General features: G+C 47.9%; 1 protein-coding gene and 1 long non-coding RNA gene across 3 annotated transcripts in view; one reads left to right on the forward strand and one right to left on the reverse strand.

Moving 5' to 3' along the window:
* The window catches only part of USP2 (ubiquitin specific peptidase 2), a 26,081-nt gene extending 24,922 nt beyond the window's left edge, over positions 1–1,159 (reverse strand). Inside the window, exon 1 of one of the 2 annotated variants that reach the window (XM_067751310.1) lies at positions 1,023–1,159. Coding sequence is in view for 1 of the 2 variants with exons in the window: in XM_067751314.1 (XP_067607415.1) it covers positions 1,023–1,067 (45 nt within the window). In the remaining variant the exon portion in view is untranslated. The remainder of the gene's footprint in view (positions 1–1,022) is intronic. The other variant, XM_067751314.1, reaches the window with a different exon arrangement.
* On the forward strand, positions 725–23,255 carry LOC137230959 (uncharacterized). The gene is made up of 3 exons (XR_010946318.1): positions 725–1,442; positions 22,830–22,953; positions 23,115–23,255. It is a non-coding gene; the product is annotated as an uncharacterized lncRNA (long non-coding RNA).
* The last annotated feature ends 265 nt before the right edge of the window (positions 23,256–23,520 follow it).

Consider the following 23,520-nt stretch of genomic DNA (forward strand, 5'->3'; position numbering starts at 1 on the left):
CGGAGCGGGGCTGGCTGGGCAGGGTCACAGGAGGAAGCTGCTGCATTCTTAACCTCTGGGGCCTCGGTGCTCTTGTCGGCTCGCAGTCTGTTTCTCCTGTTTCTCGATGGCTCTCCCTGAGCACTGGGAGTACCCGGGATGGTGCCTCCACCCCGTCTCAGCAGAGGCTACTGACTCAGCTCAGGTCACGATGATGCACTTCAGAGGACACCCTCGTACCTGGCCCTCATTCCAGTCCTCCTTCCGACTCCAGCTTGGCATCCTTTACAGCATCAGAGGAGTGGTGGCTACTCCAACCCCAGCCCAACCAGCTCTCCTTTCCTCCTTTTATGCGTCCCCGACTTGGGGACCTTCTCATGCCTGTGCCTGGGGAGGTGAGCTCAGCAGGATGCAGCTCAGGCCCATTCTAAGAGCAGCCAGATGAGCAGGTAGATGTTCACACCTTAGCTAGAATGGGTTGGCCAGAGCTTCCTTAGACTTAAGTATAAGTTACTTGCCTTGGAGCACCGCGTGCCTGCTGCCGGTTTGGGACTGGTGAGAATTTCAAAGATGCCTCTTTCTGGTTTGGGATTGGTGGAAAATCTCTTCCACTTGACTGCTACCCTCCCCCCACCCCACCCTCTTTGGCAAACTGACCAGAGACAGCCCCCAGGAGCTTTGAGAGGAGGGAGTAAATGAGCTGCCACGCACACGTGGGGAGGGGGTTGTCAGGGTCCAGGCGTCACTCTCAGCCACATCCCACACAGGCCTCAGAGACCTGGTCCTGCCCAAGCACCGTTTCCTTAGAACACACTGATCAGCACACAGATGGCTCTTCCCAGCACCCTAGGCTGTCAGCTGGCAGGCCCCCGCCCCCCCATACAACTGGTACCCACAGCTGGAGATCCTCGGCACAGCTGGCGCTCGCCCTACATTTCTAGTGCCCATTCTGCCCAGGCTGTCGTTGACACCTCACTTTCTGAGCCTCAAAAGGCACTGCCCTCCGCATCCCCCCTCCTCAGTCTCAGACAGGTGGCACGTACCTGCCTCTTCTCCGAAGACGGACGAGTCGAGCCGGGCACAAGCATGGAGCTGCGGGTGAGTCCCGGCCGGTACTGGAGCAGCGCAATGAGCAGCAGCTGACGCAGAGGGCTCCCTGGCCTCGGCTCCTGCCCGCCTCTCCCGCACCTCCGCAGGGGGCCCGGAGAGGACCTCCCTGGGAAATCGGCGCCACCCAGCGGACAGCTGCCTCATTGCGCCGGGGCAGGCAAAGCGACAGCCCGCGTCTCGCGTCACTGAGACGCGTCACTGCTATTGGCCTGTTCCTATTGTGGCGTCATTAAAGCCCCGCCCGGCCAGGATCTCTCAGGCGACCGATATATGCAGAGAACCACGTGGAGGAAAGGCACGCGAGTTTGGAGGGGGTGGAGCACCTGAATATGACACGACGGGACAGCTGGAAGGTATTGGGAAAGAGGAAGGGTCACGGGGAGAAGGCTCAGAAGTTGAACCCCAGGGCGTATGTATCAGCCTTCAGTTTTTAGGGAAGGCTAAATGTTCCCGCTCCTTCCCACCGGGCTGGGAGAGGGCCAGTTCTTCTGCCTCTTCTCTTTTTCGCTCCTCTTTCTCTACTCTGCTCATTTTACTCGCACGAGACCAGTGACTGATGGTGCCTCCTTGAGTGGGTAAACGGTGGCCCTGAGTCAGTGGAAGAGATTCTCTTTTGTCTTTCAAGAAAAAGCTGAGAGGAAACTTGAATTTTTGCGGTTCCCATTCTTTGTGTATAACCTTTCCCCCATCCTCCACGGTGGTGAAGAGAACCACACAGCCAGGTAGATTGGTGCCAAGGCAAGTCCAGGTTTTCAATTTCACCTGGACCATCAGTCCTTCCAAGTGTCCTTAGCTCTTTCTCTTCTCTTTGGCTGGGATTTCTGTCCATCACCACCCTCCTCAAGTCCCTCGAGTCTTCTATTTCCTAGAGAAACTAGAGGCAATCAGGAGGGAAGCACTTAAAGTTCTGTGTACAAACATAGCCGAATCCATTCTTAACTCTGCTCCAGAAGCAGTGAAAGAGGTGTCCCTCTTTCTTGTCCAAGACAAATCCCTTCTGGATCTCAACTCTTTTGTTTCCTTAATGTTACCCAAAAACTGGGTTCGCCTCTTGGTGGGTGTTGAGCCAAAAGACACAACCAGGCCAAAGATCAGGAGAAGGAAGAATGTTTTACTTGCAGCAAGTATGGAGAATACAAGGGATCTTCCCCAAAGCAGTGTCTCCCTGAACAGCAAAACTGGGGAAGTTTTAAGCTAAGAGTGCTTGCGTATTCCTGACGGGGCTTGAGCGGAATTCAGCATAGAACTGGGTCAAAGTTGGGCTTCCCTGGTGGCGCAGTGGTTAAGAATCCGCCTGCCAATGCAGGGGACACGGGTTCGAGCCCTGGTCTGGGAAGATCCCACATGCTGCGGAGCAACTAAGCCCGTGCGCCACAACTACTGAGCATGAGCTCTAGAACCTGCGAGCTGCAACTTCTGAGCCCGTGTGCCGCAACTATTGAAGCCCGTGTGCCTAGAGCCCATGCTCTGCAAAAAGAGAAGCCACCACAATGAGAAGCCCGCGCACCGCAACGAAGAGGAGCCCCCGCTCGCTGCAACTAGAGAAAGCCCGCAAGCAGCAACAAAGACCCAACGCAGCCAAAAATAAATAAATAAAATTAAAAAAATAATAAAAAAAGAATTGGGTCAAAGTTTAACAGAGAGCTTTAGTTGATTGAAATTAGAGTGTCAGAAAAGGCCAACATCATTCCTTAGGTTCATATCAGTCTAGGGTCTCAGCAGATAGTTACCATCCTCCACCTGGTTGGGGGCCTTAGTTCCAGCCCAACTCAAAGATTTGCATCAGATTGTTATGTATATCCCTTGAGGAGGAACTAGGGCTCTGTTTTATTAAACTATTGTTTACTGTTGCTTACTGGACTATTGTTTCTTCCCCCCCCCCACCCCCCCCCACCGTGTCCTCAAGTCATTCTCTATGTCTGCGTCTTTATTCCTGCCCTGCCACTAGGTTCATCAGTACCATTTTTTTTAAGATTCCATATATATGCGTTAACATATGGTATTTGTTTTTCTTTCTGACTTACGTCACTCTGTATGACAGACTCTAGGTCCGTCCACCTCACTACAAATAACTCAGTTTCGTTCCTTTTTATGGCTAAGCAATATTCCATTGTATATATGTGTCACATCTTCTTTATCCATTTATCTGTTGATGGACATTTAGGTTGCTTCCATGTCCTGGCTATTGTAAATAGTGCTTCAATGAACATTGTGGTACATGTATCTTTTTTTTTTTTTTTTTCGGTACGCGGGCCTCTCACTGCTGTGGCCTCTCCCGTTGCGGAGCACAGGCTCCGGATGTTCAGGCTCAGCGGCCATGGCTCACGAGACCAGCCACTCTGCGGCACGTGGGATCTTCCCAGACTGGGGCACGAACCCGCGTCCCCTGCATCGGCAGGCGAACTCTCAACCACTGCGCCACCAGGGAAGCCCTACATGTATCTTTTTGAATTATGGTTTTCTCAGGGTATATGCCCAATAGTGGGACTGCTGGGTCATATGGTAGTTCTACTTTTAGTTTTTTTTTGTTGTTTGTTTGTTTTTTGCAGTACGCGGGCCTCTCACTGTTGTGGCCTCTCCTGTTGCGGAGCACAGGCTCCGGACGTACAGGCTCAGCGGCCATGGCTCATGGGCCTAGCTGCTCCACAGCATGTGGGATCTTCCCAGACCGGGGCATGAACCCGTGTGCCCTGCATCAGCAGGTGGACTCTCAACCACTGCGCCACCAGGGAAGCCCTACTTTTAGTTTTTTAAGGAACCTCCATACTGGTCTCCATAGTGGCTGTATCAATTTACATTCCCACCAGCAGTGCAGGAGGGTTACCTTTTCTCCACACCCTCTCCAGCATTTATTGTTTCTAGATTTTTTTGTGATGGCCATTCTGACTGGTGTGAGGTGATACCTCATTGTGGTTTTGATTTGCATTTCTCTAATGGTTAGTGATGTTGAGCATCTTTTCATGTGTTGTTGGCAATCTGTATGTCTTCTTTGGAGAAATGTCTTTTAGGTCTTCCACCCATTTTTGGATTGGGTTGTTTGTTTTTTTTGATATTGAGCTGCATGAGCTGCTCATATATTTTGGAGATTAATCCTTTGTCAGTTGCTTCATTTGCAAATATTTTCTCCCATTCTGAAGGTTGTCTTTTTGTCTTGTTTATGGTTTCCTTTGCTGTGCAAAAGCTTTTAAGTTTCATTAGGTCCCATTTGTTTATTTTTGTTTTAATTTCCATTTCTCTTGGAGGTGGGTCAAAAAGGATGTTGCTGTGATTTATGTCACAGAGTGTTCTGCTTATGTTTTCCTCTAAGAGTTTTTTTTTTTTTTAATTTATTTTTTTGTGGTATGCAGGCCTCTCACTGTTGTGGCCTCTCCCTTTGTGGAGCACAGGCTCCGGACATGCAGGCTCAGCGGCCATGGCTCACGGGCCTAGCTGCTCCGCGGCGTGTGGGATCTTCCTGGACCGGGGCACGAACCCATGTCCCCTGCATTGGCAGGTGGACTCTCAACCACTGCGCCACCAGGGAAGCCCCCCCTAAGAGTTTTATAGTGTCTGGCCTTACATTTAGGTCTTTAATGCATTTTAAGTTTATTTTTGTGTATGGTGTTAGGGAGTGTTATAATTTCATTCATTTACATGTAGCTGTCCAGTTTTCCCAGCACCACTTATTGAAGAGGCTGTCTTTTCTCCATTGTATATTCTTGCCTCCTTTGTCAAAGATAAGGTGACCATATGTGTGTGGGTTTATCTCTGGGCTTTCTATCCTGTTCCATTGATCTATATTTCTGTTTTTGTGCCAGTACCATACTATCTTGATTACTGTAGCTTTGTAGTATAGTCTGAAGTCAGGAAGCCTGATTCCTCCAGCTCCATTTTTCTCTCTCAAGGTTGCTTTGGCTATTCGGGGTCTTTTATTTTTCCCCACAAATTGTAAAATTTCTTGTTCTAGTTCTGTGAAAAATGCCATTGGTAATTTGATAGGGATTGAATTGAATCTGTAGATTGCTTTGGGTAGTATAGTCATTTTCACAATGTTGATTCTTCCAATCCAAGAACATGGTATATCTCTCCATCTGTTTGTGTCTTCTTTGATTTTTTTCATCAGTGTCTTATAGTTTTCTGCATACAGGTCTTTTGTCTCCTTAGGTAGGTTTATTCCTAAGTATTTTATTCTTTTTGTTGCAGTGGTAAATGGGAGTGTTTCCTTAATTTCTCTTTTTGAGTTTTCGTTGTTTGAACTATTGTTTCTTGACTGCTTTTCCTTTGTTTCTGCATTCCCTCCCTTCCCTTAATCTCATTAATTACTGAGACTTGTTCAAGGGCTGGCATTGTGGCCAGGCTTAGATCACAAAATAGCTTAAGCCAAAAATGACTTCTCCTCCATCAAGAAAGCCATGCCCAGTTCTCTTTCTCCAGGGACCTTCTACCCCATCTGCTTACCTTCGGACCCTCATTGCATCGCATTTTACGGACAGCTACTGGACACTCCAGGTAGTCTTCTGGGAACTGAGGATGTAACAGTGAATAAAACAGGCAAAGTAAGTTAAGGGGCTTACATTCTAGTAGAAGTAGAAGACAGTAACCAAATAAGGAAATAAGTAAAATATATAGTATTGGATGGCAGTAAGAGCTATGGAGGCAAATAAAGCAGGGGATGATACAGAGTGTATAACGTGCCATCAGAGGTCTCAATGAGAAGGGGACATTTGAATGACCTGAAGGAGGTGAAGGAGTGGGCCATCTAGAAATCTGGGCAAAGAATGTTCTAAGTAGAGGGAATAGTAAATGCAAATGTGCTGAGATAGGCATGCGCTTGCCACCTTCGAGGAAGAGCAAGAAGGTCAGTGTGGCTGGAGTGGAGAGAGTGGAAGATGAAGTCAAAGAGATAAGGGAGGACCTCACCTTGCAGGGCCCTGGCCATTTCAATGACTTTAACTTTTACTCTGAGATAGGAGCCATTGGAGGATTTTGAGCAGAAGAGGGACATGGATGTCATTTTTGCTTTAACCGAGTCCCTTTAGCTACTGTGTGGAGGACAGACCTGAAGAGAGCCAGAGTAGAAGAAGGAGACTGCAGTCATCTGGTAAGAGGTGTTGGTGGCTCAGGTTGATGTGGTAGCAGGAGAGGAAGTGAGAAATGGTTGGATTCTGGATGTATTTTGAATGTAGAGCCAACAGGGTTTCCTGATGGATTAGGTGGTGTGAGAAAAAAGGATTTTTTGGTCTGAACATGAACTGAGGATGTATAGGCTGTGGAAGGAGCAGATTTGGGAGTGGTGGGGAGGTCAGGAACTTGATTTAACACATATTAAGTTTGAGATGTCTATTAGGCATGTCAAGATGCCATGAAAGAGGCTGGATATACACGTTTGGCAAAGTCTGTGTTGGAGATATAAAATTGAGAGTCTTCAGCATATAGATGTTATTTAAAGTCATGAGATTAGAAGAGATCACCAAGGGAGCAAATATAAATAGAAAAGAAAAGATGTGCAAGGACTGAATCCTGGAGCTCTCCAACATTAAATGGTTTTAGAAGTGAGTAGGAACCATCAAAGGACATGAAAGGAATGGCCAGTGAAGTAGGGGAAAAAACCACAGGAGGTGATGGTATGCTGAAAGCCCAGAGAAGAAAACCTATCAAGGAGGAAGATCAATTGTGTCAAATGCTGCATGTGGGTTAAGTAAGATGAGGTTGTTGGTGACCTTGACAAGAATGGTTTTGGTAGTGGTGGAGTGAAAGTTGGGTTGTGGGTGGTTCAAGAAAGAATGGGAGGAGAGGGAGGGACAAGGTATAGAAAACTCTTTTTAAAAAATATTTATCTATTTATTTGGCTGCGCTGGGTCTTAGTTGCTGCACATGGGATCTTCGTTGCCACGTGTGGGATCTTTGTTGCGGCATGCAGGATCTAGTTCCCTGACCAGGGATCGAACCTGGGCCCCCTGCATTGGGATGGCGGAGTCTTAACCACTGGACCACCAGGGAAGTCCCCTAGACAACTCTGTGGAGGAATTTTGTGGTAAAGGAAGGAGAGAGATTGGGTGGGAGCTAAAAGGAGAAGTGAGGGTAAGATGTTACCTGAACAACCTGGGGTCTGCTCTCCTGTGCACAGTACAGCCAATCTACTGACACTGGGCTGTAGTGAAGGAAAGTGCAATGTTTATTGCAGACACCAAACAAGGGGCACAGGTAGCTAATGCTCAAAGGAAACTCTAACTCCCTGATGACTTTCAGGAAAAGGATTTAAAGATGGGGTGAGGGAGAGGGTTGTGGGGGTGTGTGATCAGCTGGTAAACATTCTTCTGATTGGTTGGTGGTGAGATAATCAGGAGTTACTATCATCAGTCTTCTGGTTCCAACTGTCTGGGGTCTAAGTGTTTGTGGTCAGCATGCAGTTAACTTCTTCCACCTGGTGAGGGTTTCAGTATCTGCAAAACAGCTCAAAGGACATGGCCCAGAATACTATCTGTAGCCCTTGAGGAGGAACTAAAGGTACTTGACTTGGTTTAACGGCTAAACTCTAATTATTTTGTCTTGTTTGACTGTTTTCCTTTGTTTCTGCATTTTCTCACTTCTCTGATTAAATTTGTTCTTTGGAACTCAGGGAAGCCCTAGGAGGCTAAAGTTTTTCTACAAACAAGAGGCAGGCAGAGGACATGGGAAGGTCTGTCCTGGGAGGGCCCCATAGGGTCCTGCTCAGCTACAAAGAAAATTTTTTAAGTTGATGAGATTATATGCTTGGATGTTGATGAGAAAAAGCCAGTAGAGTCAGAATAGACGATGCGGGAGAGAGATCAGTGGAGCAACGTCCTTGATGAGGTGAGAGTGGATGGGATCTAGTACAGGAGTGAGGGCTTGGCTTCGGCCAGGGCACAAAGGGTACATCCAGAGAAAGAAGAGAGAAGGCACAGTGTTTGGGCACCGATGTAGGCAGGTGGACGGATGTGGTGGGAGCTAGTGGACGTTCTCTCGGATGGCCTCTTTTCTCTCAGTGAATTAGGAAGCAAGGTCAGCTGAGAGTGAGGATGGAGGAAGGGCTGGAAATTTAGAGAGGTGTGCGTGGGGGACGGGAGTGGTAGTTAATAAACTAGCCATCTCGGGGCACTTAACTTTGAGTGTGTATCGGAATCACCTAGAGAGTCTGTTAAAGCCCCGTCCAGAGTTTCTGATTCTGGAGGTCTGAGGTGAGCCTGAGAATTTGCATTTCTAACATGTTTCTGGGTGATGCTGAGGCTGCTGGTCTGGGGTCGGCCCTTTGAGAGCTAGCTAGCGCGTGCCAGTGAGTGGGAGAGTGAACGAATGAATTGTGGACATACAGTGGGATTGTCAGGCAGCATCAAGGGCCCATCCGAGGTTAGAAATCGTGGATTGGAAGTGTCTCCATTCAGTATTCTTTCCCATCACATTCAGTCACTGTCCCTGGGTAGAGTCCTGTCTTTAAAACTTTCATTTTCTGCCAACTTTCCCTTTGACATATAAGTCTCCCAGTTCTTCCCCTTAAAAGCATGAAAATCTCGCTAATTCCCTGGCGGTCCACAGTGGTTAGGACTCTGTGCTTTCACTGCGAGGGCGTGGGTTCAATCTCTGGTCGAGGAATTAAGATCCTGTAAGCTGTGTGGAGCGGCCAAAAAAAAAAAATAAAAAAATGAATTCGTATACATGAAAAGCTCTCAGTAGTGCCTGGCATGCAGTGAGTGCCTAAGATCACTGTGACCTGCTGCTCATCCGTCAGCTACTACTTGTATGGGCTGACGATGCCCAAATCTGTATTTTCAGGTGGCCCTCACTCCTGAGTACCAGTCGCAATTATCCAAATGCCTCCTGACATACCCTTGGACATCACGTCAGTATCTCAATTTCAGCACGTCCAAACCTTAAACTTATCATTTTCCGACCGTTTGCTCCCCTTCCTTTAATCCCCACGTCTATGAACGGTGGCATCATCCAGTTTGCTACCAGAAATTTGCTAGTTTCCAAGTTCTCTCCTCCCATAGTTCTCAAACAGAGGTATTCTCTTAGTCTACCAACTCAGGAGACATAACATTGTTTTCTGTAACATTTCTCTTTGGAGCGAGCCCCTCTTCTACCGCAGTGGTGAACACTGAGTTTCAGTCACTTGATGGAATTGCCCCTCCTTTCTCCAGGGATTGCCTGAACTCCAGGGGGTTTCCCATACGTATTTGCTAAAGCCCTGGAGGAAGTGGCCCTTGTTATTAAGTGGCCATCCAAGTGTCCACTGGGATGTCTGCTTCCTGGTTGCTGCTTGTGTGGCCTCGTTAGGTTTGATGTGTCCCTGCTACCTCTGGGTCATTCTGGGACACTTGAGAATTATTCTGCGGCTTCCAGGCCCCAGAGTAGCATGAGAAAATATGATGCTGTCCAGGGTTCCAGCTGTGTCCAAAATAGGCTGCACTCTGCAGTCATTTCCTCTTTCTGGGGGCCTGTCCCCTATCTGAGGACCTACCCAGGATGGGGCGGTGGGGACCCACAGTGGTCAGATCTCAAAACCCTCTCTGGGTTTTTTGCTGTCTCTGTGCTTTTCCTCTGGATTTTGTCTGCTGGTAGGCATGCTAATGGGAGGCCTGGCTCTACCCAAGGTATTTTCTCCACATCTTCTGTCCAGGCTGTGGCTCCTTTCTGTCTTATTAAGGGTCTAGGCAAATGAGATGTAAAAGCCAGAAGTGGCTTCCCATTTTTTCCCCTGGTTTTTGCTGTCACATCCTTCCACTGAAGCATAAACACAAAAGCTTGGCTGGTTAAAGTGGGGCTATGGGGGTAAAGGGACGCCAACAAAAATAATATTTAAAAATATCACCATATTCACTACATCTCATGGAGATCATATCTTTTATTTTTTAAAAAATATTTAGTTATTTATTTATTTTGGCTGCGTCGGGTATTGGTTGCTGCACGTGGGATCTTCGCTGTGGTGTGCGGGCTTCTCTCTAGTTGTGGCGCGCGGTTCCAGGGTGCGTGGACTCCTCGTTGCGGCACGCAGCTTCTCTAGTTGAGGCGTGCGAGCTCAGTTGTTGTGGTGCGTAGGCTTAGTTGCCCCGTGGTATGTGGGAACCTGCGTACCCTGCATTGGAAGGCGGATTCTTTACCACTGGACCACCAGGGAAGTCCCCGGGGATCATAGCTTTTTGATTTTCTTTCTTTTGTTCCCCTAAGGTTCTCCTCTCTCCATTGCTTCTGTCTTAGTTCGGAGTTTCATTCTTATAAACCTCCTGGTTTGGCAAAATTTTCTCCTGGTTTGGCAAAATTTTCTCCCCAACCCTGAGGGTCAAGTTGCTGGAACAGTAGGAGGTTTTTACACTTGAAGACCTCTGATGAAAAATAAGATTAGGAAGACTGAGTGACCTATTTAATGCCCAATAAATACTTTATCCTGACTAAAATCAACACTAACATTTAGCACGTGTAGTAAAGGAAATATCAGTAACATTTTACAGATCTGAAGTTAGCAGTAATATGTATATTGTAATTTCTACTCATCATCCCTGGGTGATTTCATCTTTTTAGGCTTTTCCTGCAGTTTCAACAAGAGGGTGGTAAATCTAGTTTGTTTTGATACAGGTGATGGGTAGTTAGTTCTCCTCACGCCAGGTACCTTCTGCAGGCAAGTGATATCTTCTGAGCTTTGGGATTTCCAGATGCTATGGCCCCCACTGGTCCCATCATGGTCTTCGAGCCATTTGGGGGAACCCTCTATAAAGGGTGCCTATCTGAGATTGGATCGTATGTTTTTTTTTTGTTTTTTTTGTTTTTTTTTGTGGTATGCGGGCCTCTCACTGCTGTGGCCTCTCCCGTTGCGGACCACAGGCCCCGGACGCGCAGGCTCAGCGGCCATGGCTCACAGGCCCAGCCGCTCCGCGGCATGTGGGATCTTCCTGGACCGGGACATGAACCCGTGTCCCCTGCACTGGCAGGTGGACTCTCAACCACTGCACCACCCAGGAAGCCCAACAGGCGGATTCTTAACCACTGCACCACCAGGGAAGCCCAAAACCATCTTTAAAAGTTGCAAGTTTTCAGTTTCTAGAGAAACTGTGGCTGACTCTTTACGTTGGGAAAATCACCACAAAGGGCTTGTAGTTTCCTAGATGTAGAGCAAGTGTCCAGCACTGAGCTGAGAGGAATGTTAGCTCTGATGGGTGGGAATTGTCTTCTGCCCTTCTCGCTCTTTAGAAGGCAGTGGGGAGAAAGCATTTCTTGGCTCTGAGTTTCGAGCACTCTTGCTGGGTCTGGGCCCAGCGGGTGTGTACAGGGGCCGAGGTGTGAGACAGGGGCACGGAGGGCTGGAGGTGATGGAAGGTGAGAGGGAGCGGGGTGGATGGCGGACGTCCTACAGGCCTACTCATGGCGCACACGGCTGGCTAACGTGGACATTTTGGAATGAAATGAGTTGACGTGTGTTGTGAGTCTGGGTGAGTGGCTGTTCGGGTTAGAGGCGTACCCCAGCCTGTGCCTCGGAAGGAAGTGGAGTTTCCACTGTCAGTTGTGCTGAGACAGGCAGTAAAGAATGGGAGGTGGTGGACCTTAGACTCGCGGTGAGAGGCTTTCCCCTCTCCAGGCCTCCTGACACTGTGTTCTGGGCTCTGAGGCGTTGGTGTGCTCCGAGCATTCCTGGAGCTGACCCTTGCCTCAGGGAGTGAGGCTGAGAAGTGCTCCTTTCAGGGCCCTCCTGTCCTTGCCCTGCCTCCCCTTCATGAGTTTGCCTGAGGTGGGGTAGCTCAGCGGTTCAAACAACCATGGTTCCCACCCATGGTCTGGTCCAGCTCTGTCCAATAGAACTTTCTGTGAGGACGGAATGCCACCAGCCACATGTGCCACTGAGCACTTGAAATGTGGCTGGTGTGGCTGAAAAATTGAAATTTTAGTTTACTTCAGTGCAATTTGTTTAAGTCTAAATACTCACATGTGGCTAGTGGCTACCATATTGGACAGCTCGGGTCTAGATGGCAGGAGACCATGAAGCTGTAAAGCCTGAAGCCTGAGCCCAGAGCTGTGACGCTGGCTGATGTCATCAGAGGACACGGAGGCTCCAAGAGGCTGTGTCACCCTGTGTGAGGGGTGGAGCTGCCCCAGAAGGCCCCGCAGCAGGAGGGGGCGGTGTACTGAATGTGCCAGGGCTCCGGCTGCCAGAGAGTGGGCCCCTCCTGCTGCTGACACACCGGGAGCCCAGGACGGTGGGACCGGGCATCAGGCCATAGTTAAGCTGTTTGCCTACCGTCCCCCAGTGACTGCGTCAGGCCAGTCCTACCTGTCTGGCTCAGTCCCCAGAGGTCCAGAGAGTCCAGCGCATCCATTATCAGCACACCTCTCCTGTAGCATCTCCTCGCCTGGGCCAGGTCCCGCCCCACCCCCTAAAGCCTCTTGTGCCCAGACACTCCTCTGGGGTGGGCAAGCTCTGCTTCATCCTCAGCCTCTTCTTCAGAGGTTCTCTTGAGCTCCGGCCTTAAATGAAACTCACTGTTCCCTGAGGACACCATTTCCCCTGAAGCCTCCTTCAGTGGAGTCTGCTTTTGCTCTGACCCTCACACACCTCAGGGTCGGGAAGTGGGGTTTGGGTTTCCTAGGGCTGCCATGACTGGGTGGCTTCAAGCAACAGAAATTTGTTTTCTTACACTTTTGGCCAGAAGTCTAAAATCGAGGTGTTGCTGGGGCCGGGCTCCCTCTGAAGCATCTAGGGGAGGGTCCTTCCTGGCCTCTTCCAGCTTCTGGTGGCCCCAGGTGACCCCTGGCTGGTGGCAGCATCACTCCAGTCTTTCCTCTGTCTTCACATGGCTGTCTGCTCTCTGTGTCTCCTGTTTCTCTGTGTTCAAATTTCCCTTGTCTTATGAGGACGCCAGTCTTTGGTTTAGGGTCCACTCTAGTCCTATGACTCCATTTTAGCTTGATTACATCTGCAGAGACCCTATTTCCAGATAAGGTCACATTCTTAGGTACGGGGGATTGGGACTTGAACGTACCTTTGTTTTGGGGGGTGGGCCACAGTTCAACCCACAACAGGTCGGGTAAGTGTTCTTCCTCATTTGCTCTCTCCTTCAAGCGCCCCTGCTGGATCTCCAGGCACCTGGTTACCCTCCTGCCACCCTTCTTCACTGCTGTCCCGTGCTGGCTGCAGGTCGCTTGTCTCCTGGCTCACTGTCTTCCTTTCTCCCCCTTCTCTTTCATCATCCTCCATGATTTCAGCAGCCATGTGGATACTCCTTGCAACCCTCTGGCCTGTCAGCTTCTGGCCCCCTTTACCTCCTCTCCCCTCTGACCTCTTCACATCCTGACCCACTTAAGACTCTTTTTTATTTTTTGGCTGCCCCGTGCAGCTTGTGGGATCTTAGTTCCCTGACCAGGGATTGAACCCACGCCCCCTGCATTAGAAGCATGGAGTCTTAACCACTGGACCACCAGGGAAGTCCCTACAATGGATCATTTTAATCACTGCTTTGCTAACTTCCTCTATTCCTTTGCCCCTCCTTCCCTCTGCTGCTCGTGCCTGGAAAAACCTGGACCCTCCCTGAGGCCATCTTCCCTTCCTTGGTATGCCTGCACCCATGCAGGTGAATGACCCTCGAGAAGTTCACCCAATTAAGTCCCCTTTATATTCATGGCCACACACCTCAGATGGGTCACACTCAGCACTGCCCAGCACTTCTATTATGTTTCCATGGTATGTTTATTTTCCCACCGTATTAGCTTTCTACTGCTGTGTAACGCATTACCAGAAACCTAATGGCTTAAGACACCCATGTATTATCTCACAGTCTGTAGGCCAGAAGTTCTGGTGGGCTCAGCTGGTTCTCTGGTCAGGGTCTTACAAGGCTAAAATCAAGGTGCTGGCCAGGCTGGCTGTTACCAGGAGGCTCGGGGCAAGATTCCACTTCCAAGCTCATGTAGGTTGTTGCCAGAGTCCAGTTCCTTATGGCTATGGGTGTGAGGTCCCTGTTTCCTTGCTGGCTGCTGGCTGGGCTCTGCCTTCTGCTCCTAGAGGCTGCCCACAGTCCTTCTCATGAGGCCAGTGGTGGCACGTTGAGTGACCCTTGTGCTTCAAATCTCTGTCTTCCTCTTCTGCCACTAGCCAGAGAAAGTTCTCTGCTTTTAAGGACTCACGTGATTTCATAGGCCTACCTGGACAGTATTCCTCTTTTAAGATCAACTGTGCCATTTAACATAACACCGTCATGGGGGTGACATCTCATCTCAGTCACAGATTCCAGGGATTAGGGGTATAGGATCTTGGGAGGCTATTTTTAGAATTCTGCTTACACTCCCACCTTTTTTTTTTTTCAGTCTGAATCTCATATGGGTTTTTTTTTTCTTTTAAGGTCAAATTTATTGTCATAAAGTTATTCATAATACATTATTATTTTTTCCTTGTTGGTTATCTATTTTAAATATAGCAGTGTGTACACGTCAATCCCAAACTCCCCATCTATCCCTCCCCCCAACCCTTCCCCGCCCGGTAACCACAAGTTCATTCTCTAAGTCTGTGAGTCTGTTTCTGTTTTGTAAATAAGTTCATTTGTATCAGTTTTTTTTTTTTAGATTCCACATAGAAGTGATATCGTATGATATTTGTCTTTCTCTGTCTGAGTTACTTCACTTAGTATGATAATCTCCAGGTCCATCCATGTTGCTGTAAATGGCATTATTTCATTCTTTTTAACGGCTGAGTAATATTCCATTGTATATATGTACCCCACGTCTTTATCCATTCCTTTGTTGATGGACATTTAGGTTGCTTCCATGTCTTGGCTATTGTAAAGAGCATTGCCATGAACAGAGTCCCCCAAGGACTCTGCTTCCATGTTTTTCTCTGGATATATGCCTGGGAGTGGGATTGCTGGATCATATGGTAGCTTTCAAAATAAAGTTTTTAAAAAAATAAAATTAAAATTTCTGACTACATGTATGTGGGAGGGGGTAAGTAGAGTTATAATATCCTGAGGGCCTTGATTTATCCATAAAGAGGATAAAGGATAAATTTGATTAATTTAAGAATTTGATAGGTTAAATGTGCATATTGAATCTTAAAAAGAATCCCCTGGGGCTTCCCTGGTGGCGCGGTGATTAAGAATCCGCCTGCCAATGCAGGAGACACGGGTTTGAGCCCTGGTCCGGGAAGATCCCACATGCCACGGAGCAACTAAGCCCGTGCGCCACAACTACTGAGCCTGTGCTCTAGATCCCACAAACTACAACTGCTGAGCCCGTGCGCCACAACTACTGAAACTATGCGCCTAGAGCCCGTGCTCCACAACAAGAGAAGCCACCGCAGTGAGAAGCCTGTGCACCACAACGAAGAGTAGCCCCCGCTCGCTGCAACTAGAGAAAGCCCGTGCACGGCAAGGAAGACCCAATGCTGCCAAAACTAAATGATAATAAATAAAATAAATAAATAAAAATTAAAAGAAATAAAAAGAATCCACTAAAAATGGGGTTGGCAAACTCTTTCTATAAAGAGATGGGTAGTAAATATTTTGGCCTTTGCAGGTCCCTTATAGTCTTTTTAAAAATTTATTTATTTATTTATTTTTGGCTGTATTGGGTCTTGGTTTCTGTGCGAGGGCTTTCTCTAGTTGCGGCAAGTGGGGGCCAATCTTCATCGTGGTGCGCGAGCCTTTCACTGTTGCTGCCTTTCTTGTTGTGGGGTACAGGCTCCAGACGCGCAGGCTGCGTAGTTGTGGCTCACAGGCCTAGTTGCTCCGTGGCATGTAGGATCTTCCCAGACCAGGGCTCGAACCCGTGTCCCCTGCATTGGCAGGCAGATTCTCAACCACTGTGCCACCAGGGAAGCCCTAGTCTTTTCTTTTTTAATAGATCTTTATTAGAGTATAATTGCTTCACAATACCGTGTTAGTTTCTGTTGTACAACAAAGCGAATCAGCCATGTGCCTACATGGTCCCCATATCCCCTCCCTCTTGAGCCTCCCTCCCACCCTCCCTATCCCACCCCTTTAGGTGGACACAAAGCACCAAGCTGATCTCCCTGTGTTATGCCGCTGCTTCCCACTAGCCAACTGTTTTACATTTGGTAGTGTATATATGTCGATGCTACTCTCACTTTGCCCCGGCTTCCCCCACCCCATGTCCTCAAGTCCATTCTCTATGTCTACATCTTTTCATATGGGTTTTTTTAATTTAAAAAATTTTTATTGACATATAGTTGATTCACAATGTTGTGTTAGTTTCAGATGTACAGCAAAGCGATTCAGTTACACATATATCTATGTCTGTATCCTTTTTTTTTTTCTTTTTGCAGTACGTGGGCCTCTCACTGCTGTGGCCTCTCCCGTTGCGGAGCACAGGCTCTGGACGCGCAGGCTCAGCGGCCATGGCTCATGGACCCAGCTGTTCCACGGCACGTGGGATCTTCCCGGACCGGGGCACGAACCCGTGTCCCCTGTATTGGCAGGCGGACTCTCAACCACTGCACTACCAGGGAAGCCCCTGTATCTATTCTTTTTCAGATTCTTTTCCATTATAGGTTATTACAAAATATCGAACCACTCCTACTTTTTGACATGCCTATTTTCTATTATCTACTTTTTTCAAACCTGTTGCATCTTCCCTTCATCTCCTCACCCTCTTATTTAGCTGATGGCTTTGCTACTCGTGTGGAACCCCCTGAACTTCTACCCTCAAGTTCACAAACTCCCCTCTTCCACACCCATCTCCTTTGCATTTATTTCTCGTCTAGATCCCTCCTTTCTCACCTCCCCAAGGACTCTGCTTCCACATTTTCTTCTCCCCCTTGTTCAGCAATCTTTCCCTGTCTTCATAAGTAATCGCCATGAATGTACACTGTGCTCTAGTCTCTCCCATAAACAACTCCCCTTGACTCTGCTTCCCACACCACTCACAGCTCAGCGTCCTGGAAGAGAAGTCTACACCCTCCCATTCACTCGCTCACCCCCTCCAAACTGGCCTCTGTTACCCCTGCTCCACTGAACTGCTCTTGTTAAAGTGACTATTGCTGCATCACAAACCGCTCCAACATTTAGCGGCTTTAAACAATTTATCAACTTGATTGACATAAACACACTACTATGTAGAAAATCGATAACTAATAAGGACCTACTGTCTAGCACAGGGAACTCTACTCAATACTCTCTAATGACCTATATGAGAAAAGAATCTAAAAAAGAGTGGATGTATGTATATGTATAACTGTTACACTTTGCTGTACACCTGAAACTAACACAACATGGTAAATCAACTATACTTCAATAAGATTTTTTTTTAAGTGTAAAAAAAAAATTATTGATGGGCTTCCCTGGTGGTGCAGTGGTTAAGAATCCACCTGCCAATGCAGGGGACATGGATTCGAGCCCTGGTCCGGGAAGATCCCACATGCCGCGGAGCAGCTAAGCCCGTGCACCACAACTACTGAGCCTGTGCTCTAGAGCCCGTGAGCCACAACTACTGAGCTTGCGTGCCACAACTACTGAAGCCCGCGCTCAGTATTTTCGTGCCCTAGAACCCGTGCTCCGCAACAGGAGAAGCCACCGCAGTGAGAAGCCCGCGCACTGCAACGAAGAGTAGCCCCTGCTCGCTGCAGCTAGAGAAAGCCCGCACACAGCAACAAAGACCCAACGCAGCCAAAAATAAATAAATAAATTTATTTTAAAAAATTTATTAATGTGTTTCATGCTGCTCTGGTTACCTGGGAACTTCTCACTTGGGGTTTCTTTCTCACAAGGCTGCAGTCAGCAACTGCTGGGCCGGGAGTCATCCAAAGGCTCACCTGAGCTGGATGTCCAAGATGGCGTAGTGACTCGGCTGGCAGTGCATGTTGGCTGTTGGCTGGGAGCTTAGCTGGGGCTGGTGACTGGAGTGACTGCATGTGGCCTCTATGTGACTTGAGCTCTCAGAATGGTAGCTGGGTTCCAGGAGGGTGTGTCTCAGGAGTGAGCATTCCTGGAGAACCAGGTGGAAGCTGCAAGGCTTCTTATGACCTAACTTTGGAAGTCATGTAGCATGATGTCTATCATACACTATTGGTCATAAGCAAGACACAGGCCATGCCAGGCCCAAGGGAATGGGATTACACAAGGGCATATTTTATTTAGGGGGTCATCTTTGGAGACTAGCTACCATAGTCACCAACAACTTGGTCCTCGTCTTACTTGACTTCTTAACAGAAGTGGACCTAGTTGATTGCTCTTTTTCAAAACTTTTCCTTCTCTGGCTCCGCTAACCCCTGGCTTTCCTCTTTCCTCACTGGCTGCTCTTTAGTCTCCGTTGTGTCCCCCTAAACTCTAAGTATTGGACCACCTCAGATTCTAGGCCTGGGCTCAATTATTTCTCTATAACACCTCCCTGCATGATCTTACTTGTCCCGCGGTCAGTGCCTACCACCCAAATGCTGATGTCTGTCGAGTTTTCTCTAACTCCCATCTCTCACCTGTGCTCAGGACTGGGAGAGCCAGCTGTCTTCTCGATACTCCATTTGGATATCTAATGGGCATTGCAGATTTAACAAATCCACTTCTCCACCCCAGTATTCCCCATCCTTCTCTGTCTCAACACATGACATCACCATCCACTAATTGTTCAAGCAAAAACCCAAGGGTCATCCAGGATTTCGTCTCCTTTCCTTTCAACACTCCACCTCCATCTAAACCACTAGTAAGCAAGTCCTCTCTGGTTTTTTTGGGTTGGGCATTAATATATTTCTTTAAATACATTTGATTTATATTGTTTAGTAAACTAATAGAGACTAAAAGTATTACTAGGTTTATAATGTAAAAGCAGTCTGTTACCCCATCCTACATTCTCATTCCCCAAAGCAACTACTCTCAACTATTTCAGCTAGTTTTTCTGCTATTTACTTTACTTTTATATTTAAAAATTTCTCATATAGCTAGCTATTTCTTGATTTTTCAGTTTTAAGTCTTATCCGTTGACTTTCACCTCTGGAAAATGAGGTTTAGCTCTCTTAATGCCCATTTTCTCCCCCACTAAACACATGTACTTAGTCTTCTCCCATCCTCCAATATAGCTTTATCACAATTTTTGGTTAAAATCACTGTTTAGTGTTTATATTAGTATGACTCTATAAATATTTCACATCTAAGCTGTGTAATGTGCTATATGATTAGAATTCTTTTTTTCCTCCCTCTGGCGTTTCTGGAGTTAGTACTTGCCATCTTTTTTTTTTTTTTGGTTGTTGAGAATTTAAAAAAACCCTTATTTAAAAATAATTAAAAATTTACAACAGTTACAAAAATAGTATGACGAGGTCCTGCGTACCCTTCATCCAATTTCCCCCGATGGTAACATTTAAAAAAAATATATATATATATATATACACACATATTTATTTTGTTTGCACAGGATCTTAGTTGTGGCATGCAGGATCTTTGTTGCAGCGTGTGGGATCTTTTTTGTTTTAGTTGCGGCATGCATGTGGGGATCTAGTTCCCCCATCAGGGATCAAACCCGGGCCCCCCGAATTAGGAGCATGGAGTCTCACCCACTGGACCACCAGGGAAGTCCCCAGTGGTAACATCTAATACAACTGTAGTACAGTATCAACACTGGGAAAATCGATATTGGTAAAATCCACAGACCTTACTCAGATTCACCAGTCCTCCCAGTTTTAACTCTGTACGTATCTCAAAGTCACCATTTCTGTTTTTGCCATGCAATTTTTGTCCAAGCTACCATCATCTCTTTTAGGATTATGGCAGTACCCTTTTGATTTCTTGCTTCTGCTGTTATTCTTCTCCAGTTCATCTTCAACAAAGCAGCAAGAGGGATCTTCTAAAAACATTATTAGAACAAGTCCTTTATCACTTCCCTATTGCCCTTAGAATAAAATTTGAACTCTTCACCATGACCTCCAAGGCCCTGTGGGACCTGGCTTGCGCCTACCTCTTCAGTGACTTTTCTTTTTTTGGCTGCTCTGCGTGGCTTGTGGGAACTTAGTTCCCTGACCATCGAACCCAGGGCTCCCGCAGTGAGAGTGCCAAGTCCTAGCCACTGGATCTCCAGAGAATTCGCCTTCAGTGACATCTTGTACCCCTCCTCGCCTGGACACCTTGAACCCTTTGTGTTCCCTCCGTCTGATTGGTTTACTTGCTTCATGTCCATCTCCTGTACCACAATATAAGTTTTATGGGGAAGGAACTTGTCTGTACCATTCACAGGTCTCTTCTCATTACCCTGCACAGATAGTTACACTCCCTGGCATGGGGTGCACACTTAGTAAATGTTTGAATGGATATGACTGGGGCAGGGACCCTAATGAAGGGCCCATGTGCTCTGAGGGCTGTTGTATCAGCCAGCAGTTTTGTTGCCTGAGAGAGGGGCTGAGGCCTGTCCTCGGACTAAACCCACAATGGCTTCTACTTCCCCTCCCCAAGTCTGTCAGGATATAGAAGAAATAAAATAACATTTCTTTCTTTGTAATCAGCTTACGAAATAGTAGAGCCTGCTTTTTGTGCTAACTCCTACCATGACCCCTCCTCTGGGAAGCCCTCTAGCCTGGCTAGGGGCCCTACATATGTATTCTCATAGCACTTTACTGAGGTAAATTTTACATTTGAGGAAATTCACCCATTTTAGTGTACAGTTTGATGAGTTTTGACAAATGTAAGTGCTCGTGTAAGCACACCAAAAAGTTCCCTTGTGCCTTGGCTGTTTCCTTTTTTTAAAAAAAAAATTGTGGTAAAATACGTATAACCATTTGGTGGCATTAAATACACTCACATTGTTGTGCCACTACCACCACCATCCATCTCCAGAACTCTTTCATCTTGCAAAACTGAAACTCTGTACCCACTAAATAATAACTCCCCATGTCCCCTCCCTGTAGCCCCTGGCAACCACCATTCTACTTTCTGTCTCTCTAAATTTGACTTTTGGCTTTGTGTGTGTGTTGTGTGTGTCTGTGTGTGGTAAAAAATACATATAACATTTACTGTCTTAACCATTTTTAAGTGTACAATTTAGTTGTGTTAAATAACAGCTTCTTTTTAAGGTACATTTAGGTTCAACTGTGAGTGCAGAAACTCCAAATAAGAGTAATTCTGACATGGTATTCCATGGCTGCTTTGACAGTTCTAACATCACTAGGAATCCAGGCTGTTGTACTTTGTGATGTAACATAAAACTTCTATCTCATAGTCCAAGATGGCTGCTCCATTTCCAGCCGTTGACTCCACATTCCAGCCAGCATGAAGGTGAAAGGGGTTGAAAAGCGCACATACTCCCTTTAAGAGCACTTCATAAAAATTGTACACATTATTTTGTGCTAATGTTCCATTGGACAGAATTTAGACACATGTGCACATCTTGCTGCAAGGGAGCTGGGAAATGTAGTCTTTATTCTGGACCATATAATCTAGTTCTAATTTGTGGGTCTATTGCTGAGAAAGAAAGAGAGAATACATGTTGGAAAACCCTCAAGCAGTGTCTGCCACAGCTTCTCTGCCTCCTAGCCCCAATCACTGCACTGAAATCAATTCCTCACTTCTTACTGGGCTGTAGATTCCTTCAGCCAGGGGCTATGTCTTTTACCTTTTAGCACAGCCAGGTGCTTAACGTTTTTTGTACAAATAAATCATTCCAGCACTACTATCTTATTTTATTTTTTATTTTGTTTTATTTTAATTTTGGCTGCACTGCACGGCTTGCGGGATCTTAGTTCCTTGCAGTGGGGGTGTGGAGTCCTAACCACTGGACAGCCAGGGAATTCCCCTGTCTTATTTTTATTTATTTATTTTATTTTTGGCTGCGTTGGGTCTTTGTTGTTGCACATGGGCTTTCTCTAGTTGCAGCGAGCGGGGGCTATTCTTCATTGTGGTGCGCGGGCTTCTCGTTGCGGTGCTGTCTATTGTTGCGGAGCACAGGCTCTAGAGTGCAGGCTCAGTAGTTGTGGCGCACGGGCTTAGTTGCTCCGCGGAATGTGGGATCTTCCCAGACCAGGGATCGAACCCGTGTCCCCTGCATTGGCAGGCGGGTTCTTAAACCACTGCACCACCAGATGCGCCTCCCGCCCCCCCCATCTTATTTTAGAAATCAGAAAAATGAGGCACTGAAGGGTGAAGTGACTAGGGTCATCTAGCCCAGGTTCCCACTGAATTCAGGAAGTTGCTTTCCTGCAGGCTGGACAGGTGGCCTCCACTGACCACGCCCACTGCCAGGCACTCCTGCCTCTGCAGCTGGGCGGCTCCAGCCATCAAAGGCCCCTTCCAGTGTAGAGCCACACTTGGCCTCCGCAGAACTCTCCCATTGGTCCTACGCTGCGCTCTACAGCACGTGCCCACTTCCATAGCTTCCCTGCCCCAGGTCTTCCCTTTGCCAGGCAAAGACGCCTCCCGGGAGTCTTCACATGACATGATACTCCCGAGGGGTGGGAGACATTTGGGGCCTGAGAGCCCTGGGCAGGAGGCAATCCCACCTTTGTTCTGAAGCCCTGCTTCAGGGTTAGCAGGAGGCAGCTGACGACCCTCACGCTTTGCCAGAACTCTGAAGGACTCCAGGCCCACTGATTCCTCAGTGGTAGATGAGGAAGTGCTTTACTCCTAACCTGGGACTTGCTTCTTTCACATGTAAAGACAAACCTGCCCATCACAACACGGGAGCTGCAGACACAGTGAGGACAGGGACATCATGCTGGGGGGGGGCAGGGGCTGGAGGATGTGTGTCACGGTTCTCCTGGGCGCTGGGTACATTTATTGGTTGGCCAGAGAAAGTCCCTGCGTCTCCCCACGGTGACCCACCTCGTTCTTCCCGAGGGAGCCCCTAGGTGTTGGGAAGACCCTCACGCTGCGCCGTGTGCAGGTGCTCCTGTCTCAGTGGACGGATGTGTGGAGAGGGGCTTCTTTCTCTTTCTACTGAGCAAGGATTCCACGCCCTAAGGTAAGGACCAAGATGGCCAAGGGGGATGTGGGGGAGGGGTGAGGAGGAATGGGAAGGGGCTCGGTGGGGTGGGCTCTGGGCATGTGTGCAGGAACCAGGGCCGGCCCCAGCCCTCTTTGTAACTAGCCGAGTCCCTGAAGACGTGCCGCAGCACTCTTCAGCTCTCCTGACATGACCGGGGAGGAACTGGCTGCCGTCGTGGACTGGCCCCAGGAGCCCACCGCAGCCCCGGCCCGCAGTCTTTCTGGGTTGGCTTGTGCTGTGAGGCCCGACGGCCCTGCCTTTAAATCGTCGAGCCCCTTCCCAGGCCCAGGCCTGTTCCTTTCTTCTCTGTCCCTGCCTTCCTATAGCCCCTGGACCTCAGAGGCCTCTGTGTCTTTTGAAGCTAAGCCCACTCGCCGTGGCCTTGGGCTCTCCTCCCACAGGCGTGGCTGCAAAGGGACCCTTGTTGAGGGGCCGCTAAACTCTTCAAGGAAACAGTGCCAGGGTGACAAAGACCACACAGGAGGCTCACACAGGTGCCAGGGTGTCATGGCTTCTCACAGTTGAGGCTGAACGCCTGGCTTC

Source organism: Pseudorca crassidens, chromosome 9, assembly GCF_039906515.1.
Source record: "Pseudorca crassidens isolate mPseCra1 chromosome 9, mPseCra1.hap1, whole genome shotgun sequence".
Lineage (NCBI taxonomy): Eukaryota > Metazoa > Chordata > Mammalia > Artiodactyla > Delphinidae > Pseudorca > Pseudorca crassidens.